Source organism: Lacerta agilis, chromosome 2 (assembly GCF_009819535.1).
Source record: "Lacerta agilis isolate rLacAgi1 chromosome 2, rLacAgi1.pri, whole genome shotgun sequence".
Lineage (NCBI taxonomy): Eukaryota > Metazoa > Chordata > Lepidosauria > Squamata > Lacertidae > Lacerta > Lacerta agilis.
In genome coordinates, this window is record NC_046313.1 from 71744646 (window position 1) to 71763106 (window position 18461).

At 39.4% G+C, this 18461-nt stretch overlaps 1 protein-coding gene across 5 annotated transcripts in view; it reads left to right on the plus strand.

The window, feature by feature from the left end:
• Positions 1-1600: 1600 nt before the first annotated feature.
• Positions 1601-18461, plus strand: part of NISCH (nischarin) — a 37148-nt gene continuing 20287 nt past the window's right edge. For 3 of the 5 annotated variants that reach the window (XM_033140689.1, XM_033140690.1, XM_033140691.1), the window contains exons 1-10: positions 1601-1943; positions 9257-9340; positions 11374-11556; positions 12723-12771; positions 13739-13902; positions 15298-15393; positions 16252-16347; positions 16722-16874; positions 17271-17339; positions 17689-17874. In XM_033140689.1, the coding sequence (XP_032996580.1) occupies positions 1857-1943; positions 9257-9340; positions 11374-11556; positions 12723-12771; positions 13739-13902; positions 15298-15393; positions 16252-16347; positions 16722-16874; positions 17271-17339; positions 17689-17874 (1167 nt within the window). In that variant the 5' untranslated portion in view covers positions 1601-1856. The remainder of the gene's footprint in view (positions 1944-9256; positions 9341-11373; positions 11557-12722; positions 12772-13738; positions 13903-15297; positions 15394-16251; positions 16348-16721; positions 16875-17270; positions 17340-17688; positions 17875-18461) is intronic. The other 2 variants (XM_033140692.1, XM_033140688.1) reach the window with 2 other exon arrangements.

Sequence of the window (18461 nt, forward strand, 5' to 3'; positions counted from 1 at the left end):
GGAAGGGACCATTTTGTCCTTCACCACTTATAGCAAACCGTCTTAGGCTGGTACTAGCTGGCTCTACATGATGAATGAGCCAAAAAGGTGAACAGGCTCTGGTTTGCACTGCTGCAAAGCTTGTTCTTGTAGCTTAGTGTATTCAGAATTAAAATAATAAAGCATTTTCCAGGAGCTATAAGCAAAACAACAGACAACATTAATACAGTAATACTTAAAAGAGGTTACATAAATTATTAGAGATCTAAATCATACCATAAAGGTTAACGTAGACAAGTCCAAAAATAATCCTTAAAACACATGCCCCAGACAGCTTTCATAAATTACATTTAAAAAATGAAATGTTATGTTCAGAAAAGAAAGACAAAACTTGTTTGGGATTCATATAGTAGCTACAAAAGAAAAAATAATTGAGTGCAGAACTTAAAAGCTCTTACTCTGACTATTTTTGGTAATGTCTCCCTGGAGCCACACGAGTTAAAAAATAGGCATTTTGAAGATCAAGAAAGACTGTACTGTAGTCAAGAGGCAGAGAAAAATAAGTTGGTTAATGAGCCGGCTGAGAGCTAGCAAAGACAGAGATATTGCCACAATGCCACATCCTTTGGGCCTTCCTGGATTGTTGCTCTTGTGCGGAAGAAGGAAGGGCAAGTTTTCTATTACCATTTCAGCTGATTACTTATTAGCTTAACGTTCCATGAGGATTCTTCCGTCTAAATCTCTTTTGTTTACCTTTGAATTTTGTAAGTGATAGCAAAGGATAACAGGATGACAAAGATTTACACAAAATAAATAATCCGTCCATGGGCGTACTCATGGGGTGAAGCAATTTGTTGCATAAACAGTATTTGCCTGGACATATCTACGTTGCATAATGGAGGTTCTTTCCGTGCCTCACCAGGCAAAAATGGAGCCTCCTTTACAGGTACAGGCTACCATTATAATCGCAAAAACCAGATTGTAAGGGTGATTTGCAACATAACGAAACAGTCGGCGTTGTCTGAGATAATAGTAATACCGTAGATGCTGGTGGATCAGCAGCACAGGCCAAGGATTCACTGGTCAAGAGTGGTGGATTCTGTGGCTAGCGGAGCAACCGGCTTGAGATCTGGCATCTTATGTCAGCACCGTACAGAACTGAACTGCAACACTTTCTTTCCAAAAGAAACTCAGAGGTGAAGCTGCAAGTCAACGGACTGGTTCCAAAGCAGATGGGAACAAGCAACAGATGGGGCACCGTTGCTAGAAAAATGCAGTGAACAATCTGGCCACATTAAACTCCATTATTACCTCTCATCTGAGGAGCTGCCTCTTTTTTTTTTTTTTTTTTTAAGGAAAACGGGGTCGAAAGTAATCCGGAAGCTCCGTCCTCCAGCTGAAGGAACTGCGACTCTACATCTTTCGAAAGTCCATGTTTCTTCCTCCCCACCCTCCTTACCCCGCCTCTTTCGATCTCCCGCGCTTTAGCCCCGCCCCCTACGCCTCGGCCCTTCCGCAGGCTGCGAATGACAGTTGTCGCGCGGAGGCGTCTCTCGAGGCCTCCTCCTCCTCCTCCTCCTCCCCCCGCCCCCGCCGGAGCCAGCCGAGTTAGGGAGGCGGGGAGGTGGGCGGAGTGAAGCCGAACATGGCGGCTGTGACGGCGGCGGGTGCTGCGCTGGCAGCGGCCTGTGGGGAGGGGGCAGCGCATCAGCAGCAGCGGCCGCCACAACAACAGCAGCAGCAGCAGCGGCCGGTGGAGCTCGCCTGAGGAGAGCGGCCGAGTGAGCGCAGCTCCTCCGCCCCAGCGGCGTCTTCCCTCCCCCCGTCCCTCGCGCCCTGCCCTGCCCTGCCCTCTTCTTGCCTGAGGAGCGTCGGAGATGGAGGTGGTCGGCGCCGGGGAGGAGGGCGAGGAGCCCCCGAAAGGGGTCCGGATCCTTGGCTCGGAGCTGGTGGAGACCTACACGGTGAGGCGGCGGCAGAAGGGGCAAAGAAGGCGAGGCGAGGTCAGGGGCGGTGGGTTTCTTTTTCCAAAAGAGAAGGTTTCAAGTCTTTCCCCTGGGTCCCTCCTCGGGAGATGGAGGTTCCCGGGGAGGCCATCCCTCTCTCAGGGAAAAGGACGGGATCTCCTGGTCCTGGTTCTGATCATGGTACACGTACACACGCACTGTGTATCTATATCGTGGGAAGGGGGGATAGCGATGCTAGGATAAATGGGGAGCGGATCGGAGAAACCCTACTAAAGAGACGCCTTCCTGATGCATCCAGATTCCATATTGCCATGTTGGCTTCATCGGGTCCGTGTTATGCTTGTGCGCTTCCGAGTTACACAGAACTCTTCCTTGGGCTGGATATTACCCGGGGGGGCACTAACTCCGAAAGCAAAGAAATAAGATTCATATGAGAGAGCAAAGGTGTTGTTGGGGCAGGGGAGGGCCCTCCAGCCATGAACCATCTTAACCAGAGTCTAATTTTTCTAGCATTTGTACAACCAGAGAAAGGAGGTATAATGTGCTTTTTTGTGAGAAATTAGCCTTCTCTTCCCCTTTTTAGTGTTTTACATCCCCCACGCCCTCCCTCCAAAAAAAAAAAAAAAAATCCTTCGGCACCTATGTGAGGGAGGCCATAAATGTTGTTGTCTTAAGGTTGAGGTTTAAAATGTTTGCCTTTGAATTGGGCATGCCAAATCAAAGACCAAGTTCTAGTATGAGCTTCATTTTATTCTGCCCTCTCACTTCATGGTAAACAGATACAAAGCATCCTTTAGAAACTTGCCCAAACACATGACCTAACATATAATACATTTGGTATGTTGTTTTTTTTTAAATAATATGCAGAAGGGATGTGGCAATGGGCAAGGGACATTTTTCCAGTCTGGATCAAATTCAGTGTACTGTATCTTATGCAACTGTTAAAACTATGAAATGCTTCTCTTTTGGAATGGTGGGGTTAGAGGAAAAGAAGATGCTTTGATTTGCATTACAGTAGTTGTAGCAATGCTCTTATCAATACCAATCAACTTTTTCTACAGAGTTGTCCATATGGACAAGTACATTACAGTTACCTAGCAGCTTTAGAAGCCAACATACCCAGAATCTTACAATTGAAACATCTCAAACTACTTGGTTACATAAATGAAAATGGGTGTGCCTCCTAGTTTTGTTTTAGCTAAGCCATTCTGATGAACTCTGAGCCAATCTCATCAATGAATTTTGTAGTGTGAAAACACATTTCTAAACATGTTTATGCCTATTTTAATAGTATGAAGGGGTGAGAATACCGGTACTTGGCACCACATTGCTTTAAAAGTGATATATATGTTCCATTTCTAATGCTGCATAGATGCATGCCTCGTTGATTGGATTTTTAATACGTAAAGTGAAAAAATCAGGGTTTAATGGAAATGATTTACATAATGTGAGATACTTGGCAGAGATAGAACTGCAGTGTGAGAGTTTTGAAAATATTTCCCTCCTTGAGTACACGGGCTGAAATAAAAGAGAAGGGGGAGAAAGCAGTCTAGATAAAGTACTTTCAAAGTGTAATTCTATTGATCTGTGTGCAGAGCAGATAATGATATTATAATGACTAATCCAGCCAAAATAAGGCAAACAGTCCCCCTCACAGTGCTAATTTTGGCTTGTGCCTTGTTTTGTTAGTGAATGCTTTTATTTGCTGGTTCTACCCAATGTAAAACAAAGAGAGATTGGTAGTTCACCTACCACAGCAACCTCATGATAATAATAAGAAAACCATAGACAAGAAATATGTTTATTGATGAAGTAGACTGTAGTCCAAAAGAGCATATGCCATAATAAATTGGTTAGCCTTTCAGGTGCTACAAGATTCCTTTGGGGTTTTGTTGCTGTTGCTGTTGCTGTTGCTGCAACAGACTTAATGCCCACCCCTCTAAAAATCTTCACTCTTGATAATAAGATCTCCCTCTAACAATTAGTAACTGTCCACTTTTGTAAGATAATGGACTTGCAGCATCCCAGGTAACTTGTGATGATGGGAAAAATACTAGACTTGGCTTGGGAAACATGCAGCATTTTTATTTGTGAGAGCCACCAATGAATACCTAAGTACCGGTAAGCAAAGTAAGCGATACTTTTCCCTGCTTAAGAATCAGCAGTGTCTGGCAGCCATTACCTATCCCTACCCCCTCTCAGATCTACTTTCATGCCTAGTAACACAGTTCAGTAAGGGTGCAGCCCCATGCCCCCTTGTCAGATCTACTTCTTTGGCACTGGATATCCAAGAGGTCAGCTCCTCCAACTCCAGTGGCTTAGCGTGGTTTGCCAGTACCCAGGGCAAGGGAAGTATTGAGCCCCCTAACCTATAGGAAGAAGCAATCATATATCAGTCAGGGAAAAGTTTGGGGAGCCCACCATGCGAGAGTCTGCTCTTCAGGGACTGGGGCCAACCGCTGACAACTCAGTTTATGGTGAGCACAGAGCAACCCTTCTGATGGGATGGGAGTACTCCGATGGTACAAACCTTTGCCTTCATTGGCATGCACTCTGCACAACCTCTGTGGCTCCTTCCCTTTTGCACACCTTTCTCCACACTTGGAGAAAAAGGTGGTGGTGGATTTGGTTTCGAAGAACAGTGCATGGCAGCGGAGTGCTGCACTGTCAGGGCTGTCATTGGGGCACATCACCCTCCCTGCTGCAGGGCAAGCTGAAGTGAGTGGGAGCATTTCTGCCGAGGCTCAGGGCAATGGGCAGAGGAAGCCAGCAGTGGACAAGACAGGGTCATTGGCCATCGCTCGGCCATCACAGTGCCTCCATGCAGTGCTGCTGCTGCCAGATGAAGCAGTTGCAGGATATATGTGCACACCTCCTCAGGTTGGGGCATTGCCACTGCCTCAAGTTTCGCCATCCATCCACCTCTCCCACCAGCAGGAGACATCGCACAGCTGAGGAATACAAGGGCCCATCCTCTCCTAGCTCCTGTTTGGCGTCCTGCTCAGGTGAAGCGGGCAGGTAGGACAGGGAATGCCTTTGGTCTGGGCAGCAGCTGCAGCCTCAGAGGAAAGGAGTATTTTGCATGTTCTCAGAAGCACACCCCTATAAATTTTTGAACCCAGGGCCCCCTGGTGCCCCCCCCTATGCCACTGTCCAACACCCTGGGCCAAAAAGAGGGAAGTTCCTAAAGTCCTCCTGGTCCCCTGATGTGCCTCCCTATGGGAAGTCAGGGATACATTCACCATGCTTTGATGCAATTTGGGATAGCCAAAACCCCATTTATATTATGCAAATATATGTTCCCATCAGCCTACTTGGCAATACATTTTCTCACCACTTACTGAACAACTCACTAGTGTCTCTACAAAGGAATTAGGTTGCACTCATTAAAAATGTATTTTTAAGTTATGTTATATAGGAAAAAACTTAAAAATTAAGAAATCTTAAACAGCTGAAGGTAAGCACATTTGAGTTGCACTTATTTCAGATGAAGTTATTCCCCCCTAACTTTGACTGGATTGTGCCCAAGGTTCTTCATGTTGTTGCCCCCCCCCTCAGAATTATGAACAGCAAGAAGCCCTTAGTAGACTTTCCCACTCCTACCTCCCCTGAAGGTGCTCCTGAAGGTGTGGGAGGCTGCCTGAAATCAAAGGAAGATACAGTGCCTTAGTAGGGGGGACAAAGTAATTCCCCCTGCAGCCCCTGTGTCCTGCCCCATCCCATTCTGGAGAATTCCTTCATCCTCAGGAGCGGCTTTTGGTGGGCTGCAGATGAGACAGTGCAAAAAAATCCCTTTTCCAAGCTTCCTTTTTAAGAGCCAATCTACCCTGCGTATTTATGTGTAATGAAAATGTGCAAAATTGTTTTTTATGAGAGATTTTGTTTTTTTTATTTTTTATTGTTATGATACATTATACAATTCCATTTACACATAACTCACACATACACATATACACATCCAGTTACATTCATATATATATACTCTATATATACTCTACTTCATATATATATACTCTACTTCGTATTTATTGCCCCTAATGAAATCTGCAAGCTCAAAACACATAGCTTACCGGTACCTATCACCTTGGATAATAACATTGCCCTTTGTAACTGCACATCTTTCGATTATTACTAGATAATACAAAGCAATAGCAAGATAAGTGACATTGATGATGAAGTGTACATGCTTTGAAGCTTCATTTACAAAAGGATTGTGCTGTGAGAAATGTAAAAACAACTCTGTCTTCTCTTGTGTGTAAATAAATGCTGATTATTGTGATTCTAGAGACACAACTCAGAAAAGTGTGTGCACAGAGAAGAACTGAGTGCTCAGGCTGAGCTTTCTTTGAAGTATTAAGGTAGCTGCAGCAGCTCCTACTGCCATGGTTCAATTTGCAAAACAGCTTGCTGCCTCAACAGCCAGAGCTGCTGCAGTGAGAACTTCAAAGAAACCTCCTGCTGTGTGCATGGTTCTCCCTCCTCCAAGTGCACATGGAGCTTTTGTGGATTGCAGCCACTATCGTTGCTCCATGTTATTTCATTTGTATGGTTCCATAGAAATAAGCAATGAAAATAATTGATTTCAGGTAGTGGATTCTCATTCCAGAAATAAGCATGTATTCATCAACCTTCAGAATAAAAGAGTACATGCTCTTTTCTATTCTCTACATCAGTGAAGTATTTTAAACAGTGTTTATTAATCTAATTTAACGTTAAGTCCCCTACATGTTTCCTTAGACATAAGTCTGTGTTGAGTGAGGCATGCTTCTAGATAAAGATGCATTGGATTCCAGCCTAAGAGTATAAAGGTAACCACCTAACTGATGCCTAGATCAACAGATTTCTGACAGTGATGTGGTTAAAATGCCATTAATGATTTCTCATGCCAATTAAATTATTTGCATGCGTTGGCACAAAAAAAATTTGTACTTTGGACTGAGTTTTTTAAAATGGGGAATAGATATGTCAAACAGTATCCCACTACTTTTCTGACTTTTGCTTTTAAAACTCCCTTGTTTTATCATAAAATGTTTGAGTCCTGAGCATTATTGTTATTTTATTCTGATGTACACCTTAATGACTTTTACTAAGTGGTTTAGCTAGTGTGATCAGAGGGAGATAATTCAAATTACATCCCGATTTTGCACGAGTGGACATCTACTCATGCAACAGGGCTTTACGCTGCAGCCTTGTGTGCCTGTGAGAGCTGAAAATTGCTGAAAACTAGGTAGCCTCTTTTAGTAATAGAATTATGTTATCAACATAGTACAACATAGTGGTATGTTAATCTGCCCCCCCCCAATCAATTTCCTATATCAATATTAAAAATAGGACAAGCTGTGAATGAGATAGAGACACCCTGGAATATATGCTTAGTTCTGCATGAGATTTGAAAATGAAGCCATTTTAAAGCACTCTTGTAGTGTCTTGTTTGTAACATGCAGTATTAAAAATACTAATGTAGAGGAAATGCCAATCATAGATCTTGTTATCATTTCAGAATTAGTGATTCACAACCCTCTTCCTTAGTTGCTAATGCAGGGACTAACGCATGATTATATGATTATACTATAATTGAAATGAAGCATACAGGCTGCATTCAAACAATCATATCTTCTTAACTGCTTAAGCCGTACTATGACCAAACCTGATGAACTTAAATGCAGCTCCTTTGCCTTCCCTTCCTGTGAGCAAAGCAGGAAGTGTCCACTTAACTATACCTTCCCATAACATACAACTTGAGAAATGGTAATTAAGCCATGACCAAAATGGCTGCTTTAAATATCATGCTCCTAGAAAAACACCCAATATTGCTTGTTCTAATAGAGTAGCATCCATATAATTTTTGGAAAAGAGAGATGTGATGAGAGAGAAAGTATTGCTCAAAAACTCTGTATGTTAGGTCACAGAAAACAAAGCCTAAAATCCTACTTTGTTAAAATACAGAATACCGGTAAGTAATTATCAGTAACCTTTGTTATTAATACAGTACTTAGTAGTAGAACAACCCTCCATCCTGGAGACAAAAGAGCATTGGGAGTGCCTTATCTTAAATTATATTATGATGCCTTTCAACTTGCACAAATAATGCATATTATTAATGATTTGCTGGAGATCTTGTGGGTTCAAATGGAATTATTCTGCACCACTGCTTCAGTTAATGCTCTGCCTTTTAAAAAATCCTTATTGAGTGTGTATTGGGAAAATACACAATCCCTTTTTTCAGTTGACTTTTAGGGTATGGAAGAGATGGTGCTCACATTTAGCTCCATCTACACCCCCTTTAATTCCTATATTGGACCATCCTGCTGTCTGCCTTACAGACAAATATGTACAATATATCTGAATTCTAAAGGTATCCAATATTTACAATTATTAGTAAGATTGGCTATGGGCGCCTCCCCAGGATCTTAGGATATCTTGGGAGGGTGACCTTAAATGTCAGATTCATGAACATAAATTGCATCAAATATGGGTAAATGCTCCATTAAAAACAATAACTTCTAGGATTCAAGAATCCACTCTAAAAACAATACTTAGATGGTATTGGACTCTAGTGTGCCTTTCCAAAATCAATGCAAATATATCTCCACTATGCTGGCAATGTTGTAATATTATGTGAAGTTTTATATGGTTTTTGGATAAAGGTTTTTATCATTATCTCTCAAATATTAGCTCAGTCACTAACACTAGATACACTAGATATTAGCTCAGTCACTAACACTAGATTGCTTTTTTCGATAGAAAGCAATACAGATCCCAGAGTATGTATCTCATGACACTTCCTAGTGGCTGAAGAATGTCAATAGGCTGTCACTGGGCAAATGCTTTTGGTGCAAGAAGGGCTTCGAGGAGAGGGAGGTCTGCTTGTCACAGTTACCTCTGTTCAGTTCTTTCCGTCTGCTCCTCTTGCCTTACTTGTCCTTTCAGGATTATGCCCAGTTTATCAGGGAGCACAGCATAAATGTGATGGAAGCATTGCAATTCATATCTCTGCTCTTTCTTGTTGGCAAATCACAATGACTTGCTTGATACAGGATATCATTTTTGCTGAAGGAAGGTGTGTATGTATTCTTCAAATTAAACCAATAACTGGTACCTGAATATCGCTGGTAACGGGCCTCTGCTTTGTGTGTCAGTATGCTGTACTTGCACAGGTTTAGATATTCTCGGCATGTGCAGCAGCTCAGAACTTAACTGGCAGCCTTTATTTAATGTTTCACAAAAACTGGAGGGGTTTTGTGTCTCTGAATGTGTAAACATTGGCCATCTTAGGTTCCTTGATCAACTAAGAGTTGTATTTTATTTAGGTGTACATCATTCAAGTGAGCATTGGGAACCATCAGTGGGTAGTCAAACATCGATACAGTGACTTCCATGAACTTCATGAAAAGGTAAATATCCTCATATTTAAAATGTTTATTGTAATTGTCAGGGTACACCACGGTGTTGCTCATGAGTAACAACAGAGTCTTCTTACACTAAAGATTGCTTTATTGTGCATAACTGTTTACAGTGCAGAGCTAGCTAAAAACATGACCGCTCAGTCACTTGCAGAATCCGGAAGTGCCCCTCTCCTGTTTCCTACCCAGCACCAAAGCCTCGGCACCCTGAAACGACATCTTCTGTGTCCCCTGACACACACACCCCGATGCGGTGCTGGTGCCGGAAGCTGCAACTCCCCCTCTGATTGCCTCTGACTGCCGTAGCTGGGTCTTTGCCCAGCATCCCTGACCCTCGACTCCTCCTCCTCTTCCGCGGGAGAGAGCTCTGGCAATGGGCTTTGAGAGGAGTCAGATGACAGCAGTGGCTGGGGCTCCCTGTACCTGAGCAAGACCTCCTCTTGAGGAGGTTCCCTACCCTGATCCTCCCCATTAGCAGGATCACCTTCCCCGCGAGGAGTACTCCCGCCCAGGCTCTCCTCATGAGTAGGACCTCCCCCCGGACTCTCCTCGCAAGGAGAAGGCAAATCCCTGACAGTAATGACTCTGTTACTGTTTTATTAACATTGATTTATTACTCTTCTTCTAACCCGGTGTCTCAATACATTTTATATATAAAATAATTAAAAGCAGTTAAAACACAAAAACAAAAGATACCCCACATTGAGATTCTCTTAAAAAAGAAAGGAAAGCCATATGGGAGACCGCACCGTGAGAGGGACGGAGTTTCCCTCTCCCCCAGCATATGGCTTTGTGACATAGAATGCTAGAGTTGGAAGGGACCATGGAAGATCATCTGCTTGAACTCCCAGCAATGCAAGAATCTTACACCCAATTTCCGTTGATGAAAATTTCACACAGAAAGAGCTAAAAGCTCCCTCTTTGCTATGCGGCAGTCAGAATCTAGACCCCTACACACACACAATTGAGTGAGAGCTGTTGCTGAAGAGAAAAGATGGGAGTACCAATCATGGGATTCAAGGCCTTGTTAACATTTAATTGGCCGGTAAGCTGTTATCTACACACAGATGAGCAAATTCTATTGAACACAGTAGGGCTTACTTATGAGTAGAAATGTATGGGATTGCACTGAAAGTAAATAATATCAGGTAAAATCTGCTTGGTTTTTTAACCATTGCCTATGGAAAATAATTGATCTGCTTATGAAAATCCAAGTTCATTATTTACATGGTCATAGTAGGAACCTGGTCATTACTTAATTTCTGGTACCTGCTAGTTTCCTACTCTTAGTGCTGTTAGAGCCTTGTGAGTTGGTTCCTGAGCTCATTAATGAAGAACATTTGCTGACTTTAAAGTTCAGAATTGTTGAACCATAATGTAGACTATAACCTCTCCCTCACCCCCCAAAGAGAAAGGCATTCACTTCATTAGGTTAAAAATTAGGTTGGAGTGGAACTCTGCTCATGCAGTGAAGCTTTTCTGACTTGCCCTCCTCTCCCCAAAGACCATTCCTGAAGATAAGCAGATCTTCTGGAATAGCATAGGATCAGATGCAGCAGGACAGGCAGTTGGGTGAATTCAGCAAAGCAGTCTTACACAAATGAAGTGCTATTTCACAACTGCAAGGTATCTCTGGATCCAAGCCAATGTTATTCATTTCATCAATATCGAGAACCTGCTCTCCTGGCGCTATCTCTGTTATTCTGCCATACCTTTAAGGACATTTGTCTGTTTGGGGGATTTTTGTTGTTGCTGTTTGTATTGTACAAATCTTTATTGAGACTTTAGTCCCCCCCCCCCTTTATTAAACTGGTTTGGAAGGTTTTAGGCATGCAAAGCAGTATGTAAACGCTAATTAAAAATATCTCACTTTATATTACCCTGAGTTTTCAAAAACTGTATTGGTAATTACTGACAAAATAAATATTTTATTTCAGTTTGGCCCTAATTTTTAGTGCAAGCAGTAAACGCTAATTTCTGAAAACTGATTCATTTAGGAACAATCTTAACTCTTTGTCTTACAGCTTGTTTCAGAAAAGAGAATAGATAAGAATCTGTTACCTCCTAAGAAGATTATTGGCAAGAATTCCAAAAGTTTGGTAGAAAAAAGACAAAAAGAGTTGGAAGTCTATCTACAAACTCTCCTTCTTACATTTCCCTTGGCTGCACCCAAAGTATTGTCCCAGTTCTTACATTTTCACTTATACGTAAGTTACATTATGCCATTCTTCACTATTGTTTGTATGCTTTATTGTCAAATATTCTGAGTTCAGTTCTTATTTTGATCTTAAATGGCATGGGGCTGATGTGAATTGTACTCCATTATGTTGACAACTTGTGTTCTCAGAAATACGCCTTGAAATGACCAGTGCAAATTTAGGGTTTTTGTGCCTTTCATTTATTGCTTTTCATAGCTTGAGTTTCAGAAAACCTCTCAGCATACTTTCTCTTCTGTATTTGTAGTCATATTTTTAAAAAAATCTTGCAGCAGAAGAATTCGTTGGGATTTTTTAACCCCTTTTACATATTATTTGAACTGTGACCAGAGTATGTTCCTTCAAAGACTAATGCACAGGTGCTAAATGATTACGTTACATTGCAATTTATATATTAGATGCATATTTTTATGGTTAATGATTTCATATAGCATTTTCTGATTATGCATTTATAGTTCATTCTTGCTGAATTTTCTTAATTGCATTTAGCTCCAAATATTGACTGATTACCAGGATAATGTCGCAGGGAAACAAATGTCATTCCTTACATATTTCCCTTTTCTTCTTTTATGGATTTCTTCTTTAATAGGAAGATTACCAAAAGTAATCTTCCTGTTTTGAAATAGCTTCCTCTCTCAAGTTGTTCATTGATACACACCATCTGCATCTGATACAGCAGTTTTAATTATTGTACCATTGAGGAAATGAGGTGGTTGTAACTTGTGTAATTAAAACTGCAGTAAAAGGAAATAGCTTCTTCCCTGTCTTGTGGATCTTTTTTCCAACAGTAGCTTAGTTCATTAAAAAGATTTTTTTTCAAAAAAAAGAAAGAAAATTGAACACACAGCCTTCATCTCCACTGGGAGATAATTTCAGACACCTTTTCTCCCTTATTAGTCAAGCACCTAATGAGTTGAACTAATGTCTCCTCCAGAGTGCTGTGATCTACTGGGTATATAAGGGATTAGGTAGCCTCTCAGTTAATTGACTTACCGTAATTTCCTGAGTATAGCCAGCACTGAACATCACTCAGTGTTTGGATTATTTTAATTCTGTATTCTTTTTTAAGATGTATTGAATCTTGTTTTATGTTTTTTTAAAAAAATGTTTAAGCAGAAAAGTTCATGATTTTTCTTCTGTTTGCTTGTTCTTTATAGGAAATCATTGGTATCACAGCTGCATTGGCTGAAGAACTCTTTCACAAAGGTATTTTATTTTATTTTATTTTATTTATTTTTGTATGGCCACCCAGTAACATATATTCACTGGATCACTCACAAAATAGAATATGGTATTAAAAATACAAAGCAGCAAGAGCAGCATAAAAAAAATGTTCGTTTTTTGCATGTATACATTAAAAAACTAATCATAAATAAAAGCCCAGATTATAAAAAAATGTGATTTAAAGGCTTCATTGGTGCTGAAAAGACTGTAATTCCTCTTAACTAGAGGTGTAAAATTTCCGGAAATTTTGAAGCTTGAAAACCCCCGGTTTTTTCGGGGGGGGGGGGGATGGGACGGAAATTTTCAGAAAAAATGAAAAAAAATGCTACATTAGCACTTCTTTTTTCTTTTCCAGATTGAAAGTCATTCTGTTACTTTAGAAACATAAAATATAACTATGGACAATTTTAATGGGCATAAAATTATCACAACTAGCATATTAAAAATATAGTGTATCCAGACATTTATTACAAACAGAATTTACTTTTAAAATAATATTTATTTATATTTGTAACAAATGGAGCAACAATCTCCTGAACTGTTTACTAGTTTATGTGGAACAAAAAAACTCCACAAAACAATTTTTAAAAATCCAGAAGTAACAATTATTCATATTTCCTCTCCACAGTATTTTTTAAAAAAACATTCTCATAAAAACAACTGAAGAAGGAAGTGGGACTAAGTTTCAATGAACGGGCATGAAATTTAATCTGCAGTCGAGTATATCTCGAAACTCTATATTTTAACTGGAAAAGTTGGGGGTCGTCTTATATGCCAGAAAATACAGTATATAGAAATCCCAGTTAAACTTTGCAAATTCTGGTCAGAAATGGAAAAAAGACTAAGAAGATTGCAATCGTCTATAAGGCAAATTGTAGCATTTCTGTCTTATTGTTCTCCCAGTAATATTGGTGAATGCTTCTCAAATCTCTTTATTTTTGTTTCTCAGGAGAGCAGTTACTTATGGCTGGTGAGGTCTTTAATATCAGACCCTTGCAGTTGTATGCTATTACTCAACAACTTTGTCGGGGAAAGCCAACATGTGCAAATGGAGATGCCAAAACTGATCTCGGTCACATTCTGGATTTCACGTGTAGACTCAAATATTTAAAGGTAAATGTGTTCTTTTCCATTTTTTTAAATTTTGAAATAAATTCTACATGTTGATAATTGTAATAAGCAAAGATTGAATACTGTCCTGAAACTTGTTCCAAAACATCACAAATTATCTTTCTGCAAATTTACTTGACTGCTGCTTATTACTCATTCTTCTGTAATACAGTATTTTAATTTGGATAGTATTGCTATGTTCCATATTCTGTTAAGTCATTTTGAAAATGGTGGAGTGATATTTCCCCCCTTGTTTGCTTCTTTACAAGTATTGCTAGTAGTAAGGAGATGAATTGCCATTTCCAAGTCAACATCAATAATGAATTCCTTTAAATAACCCAATAGTTGCAGCTTTGGTTCTAATGGTAATATATATCATTTCCCTGTAATTCAAACAATCTGGATTATAGGACAGTCCCAAAATATATTTAGACAGTCTGCCCGTGCTTCTTTATGTGTCCCAACAATTTATTCATGCTGACAGACAAATCTGGCTTCATCTGGTGTCAAATTCCATTGGTTCTGAGTTTTAAAATACTTTTCTTTTAAGTGTGTTGATAGTACATTTATTATTTCTTTCATAAAATTTATATACTGCTTGATTGTAAAAACAAACCTCAAAGTAGTTTACAAAATATTTAAAAAATCAAACTTGATGGTTCCTTGATACAAATCCATTGCAATTTCTTAATGTCCAATTCTTGCCTTGCATATCTTGCCCATTATTTCCTTGTAAAAGTACATGATAGATCTCTTAAACTCTAGTATCAAAATGCATAGTATTCCTGTCTGGCCATTGATCAGTGCCTCACTGTAATTACCTTCCCTTGATTCACTATATTTCCTATGCAGGGACAGTACTACCTGGGGATATTGGTGGTCTTACCATGACTTTTGCAACTACTTCAGATGATATTATATTTTGCCCATTCATTAAATGTTTAATTGTGTGCAAACCAAATAATTGTCACTTTGATATATTTGCCCAGATTTTCTCGGTATCTGCAGGTAAATATGTTCTAATATAAACATTTTAACACCAGGAATGGAGAAGAGTCCTCAAAGAAAAATATATGAAGATCCAATATATTTTGAGTGATTGTATTGGCCAGCACAGGATATTGTTTTAACTACTCCTTAAAAATACTGAGTCAGTTTGCCCATGAAGAAGAGTCTTTTAACTCAAACACCATATGGTACACTATATAAGCACAAGGTGGCAGTCTTGTTTTAGCTGCATATGTGTGCTGTATTTTTAGATGGTTGTCACATGATATTACATTGAATATAGGTCCTGTGAGCAGTAAAATTTAGCTTTTCATTTTTGCCAGTAAACACTTGTGGATTATTCATCATAATTTGTACTTAATTTAGTAATATCTTATTTTTTGTCTTTAGATAACAGGCACAAGTGGACCTTTGGGAACCAGTAACATTCAGGAACATCTTTTGCCTTTTGACCTATCAATATTTAAATCTCTTCATCAGATACAGGTATAGTTGAAAAAGTGTTTGGTGAAGTCAAGGACCGAAACTGGGCCTTCGTGCATGCAATATATGTCTTGAGTTTTTTGGTCCCAGCTTTGAAATATTGCAAAACCTTCATTAATTGTCCTGGAAACTGGTAGAGTTGCTTACTTGAATATTAACCTGGAGATGGAGGGGTTTATTGGCCTACTCACTCTCAGTGCTATGGAGCCCATAAGCCTCTTTAATTTTCAGAAGATCAACAGGCTGGAGTGCAGGGAGCACAAGTCACATAGTGAATATACAACCAAACACATGGTTGTTGAGAGGCAAATAAAATCTTATTTTGCTTTCTCCATTGCAGCATTTGAGATGTCATCTAGCAAAGATGTTCCAAGTGATAATGACCTTATTGAGATCAGGCTTAGAGAGAAGTGAAGTAGAACTTTTGATCACCTGCACTTAGAAAAGAAAATTGCCTGTATCTGCTTGGACTATGAAGCTGCATTTGAAGCAGTGTGTGGCATGGTTAATTGGGATCAGTTTCAGTCCTTGTTGGCTGAGATGTTTTCGTCACAGACCCAGCTGTTTACACAAACATCTGGACTATATTAACTTCATTTCAGTGCTTTATCTGCTTAGGTTGATGTTTGCTGTTGAATATTGGATTTTGTAGTATTGTGTTATAATTTTTGTGGAGTAATGTGATTTTTATTGATTATATGTTGTGGTGCTGATTTTATCCCAACATGGTAGATTGATACTGGGTGTACTAGAACTAAAGGAGTAGTTGTAGTAGTACAGTAATAAAAAATGGAATTTTGCTTTTCTCTGATGATCTTTATTTTGCTTTATATTCCCTTTTTGATAAAAACAAACAAACAGATAAATCACTGTGGCGCAAAGGTTATTAAAGGGCTGACCTCCTCAAAGCACACTTTGGCTACACTGAGTGTTCAGTTCTCAGCAACATCAATGATGGTAAGACTGAAACATTAACCATTTGCAGTTATATCATGTGGCGGTTGTTTACAGCTTTTGACTGTTCACAAAGTAACAAAGTTATATTCAGAATTTGAATGTAAGCATATTTTAGTGAGATGTCTTGTTGAGATGGTTGTACAGCTCAGTCCTAAGCATTTATACTTCTAATCTCACCAAAATCAGTGTGACTCATTAAAGTGCATACAATACTCTGGGTGAAATATCTTATAACTCAGGCTTTTAAAATGTAGGCTTTATCTCTGCACATAATTCTTGAGGGGAAATGGTTTACAAGGCTGAAACTTCTTTGGGGGAGGGGGAAAAGTAGAAATAAAAAGAATTTAATTCAGCGTTCTCTGTGTTTTGAACAGGAGGTCCTAGTTCCTGAGGCCTATGAATTTGACCAGTGGGAACCAGAGGGCGCACCTTCCAGTCGTCCTGTGACTGCAGTTATTCCAACGTGGAGGACTTTAACAACCTTAGATATGAGTCACAACAGCATAGCTCGAATTGATGAATCTGTGGTAAGACCATATTTAAAAAAACGTATTCAGACAAATTTTAAAAGGAAGTGAGTGGTGCATATTGTGAAATGATAATGGCTTTTGAACATTGACAGGGATGCCCAAAAGCCTTGTTCATTTCATAGTATGCTATAAAATGATCGAGGCTTCTGAACACCTTTGCCAAAGATCATGCCTAATTGTATTTTCCCCGTTGAACTGCAGAGAGCTGTGCTATATTGCAAACTGCTTTTGAAATTTCCCTTACTTTCAAAAGAGGTTTGCCTTGTGGCCTTCAGGCTCTGCTTGAGAAATTCAGCTCCTAAATTCCTTTGGGTACATAGCACTAATCATGTCGTTCTGATTCCAAACAGTGTTCAGTATTCACACTAAAAGGTTACTCTTTCTTTGTTTTAGAAACTTATGCCGAAGATAGAATTTCTTGATTTAAGCCACAACGATGTACCACTAGTGGAAAACTTACAGGTTAGCTTTGACATCTTTGGTGATATTATAGTATGCATTTTTGTTTAGTTCCTTAAATGTTTGCTTATGATTTGACACTGAACCTGCTTGGTTACCTTTCTCTTGGTAAGTCTGTCTTCAGTGCAGTTTTGGAAGTGAGCATTGCAATACTTACTTAAGTAACACTTAAGAGATTTACAGTGAAATTGTATGCATGTCTGCTCAGAAATAAGGCCCATTAAGTTAATTATATAAAATTACCGCTTTAATTGTTGTGTATAAATAGCAACGTTATAAAGCTCTGGGGTGTCAATTTATAGCACAAATGCTATTAAATTAGCATATAATCTGCTTATGTTTTCTGTTGCAGCATCTCTACAACCTCATTCATCTGGATCTATCCTACAATAAACTTGCAACGTTAGAAGGTATTCATACCAAAATTGGGAATATCAAAACACTGAACTTAGCAGGGAATCATCTGGAAAGACTTAATGGCCTCAACAAACTCTATTCTTTAGTCAACCTGGATCTTAGCAACAACAAAGTGGACCAGGTATTATGCAGCACAATCATATACATGTTTACTCAGAAGTCTTACTGAGTGAAAAAAGTAGTGTTAAGCAATATTTGTAACTATTTTGGGGGTCTAGAAATCAGCATGGTCTCATACTGCTAATCATGCACTCTGATTCCTGTTCATCTCCATGGAATCCTGAGCTTCTTTATTTCCCCTTTTTACTGTAAATAAGAGAGCAAAGTTCTAAGCTTATTGTGTGGCTTCCGTCTACTAAAAAGCTCAGCTTATATCTCTCTGCAATGGCAATTTCGCCACTCATTTGTGGACTACATGATGTCAAACAGACAAGCCATTGTTTGTTTCTGTATCTTTCAAACGTTTGTATTATGTAATAAAATAAGTAAAATTTATGGGAGGGATGTTACTATCCCCAATAATCAACTATTTTGGGGGATTTTGAATAAAACTACCCAAATTAGCTTTTGTGTGTAATTTTAATTCAGTTGTATTGTCTCACTTTATTTATTTCTTTATTATTGTATGTTACTGAAATGTATGTCCTTCCTTTTTTAAAAAGGTCATTTTGTCCGGATGGAATCTTCAGTCCTATTTCAACCCATTCC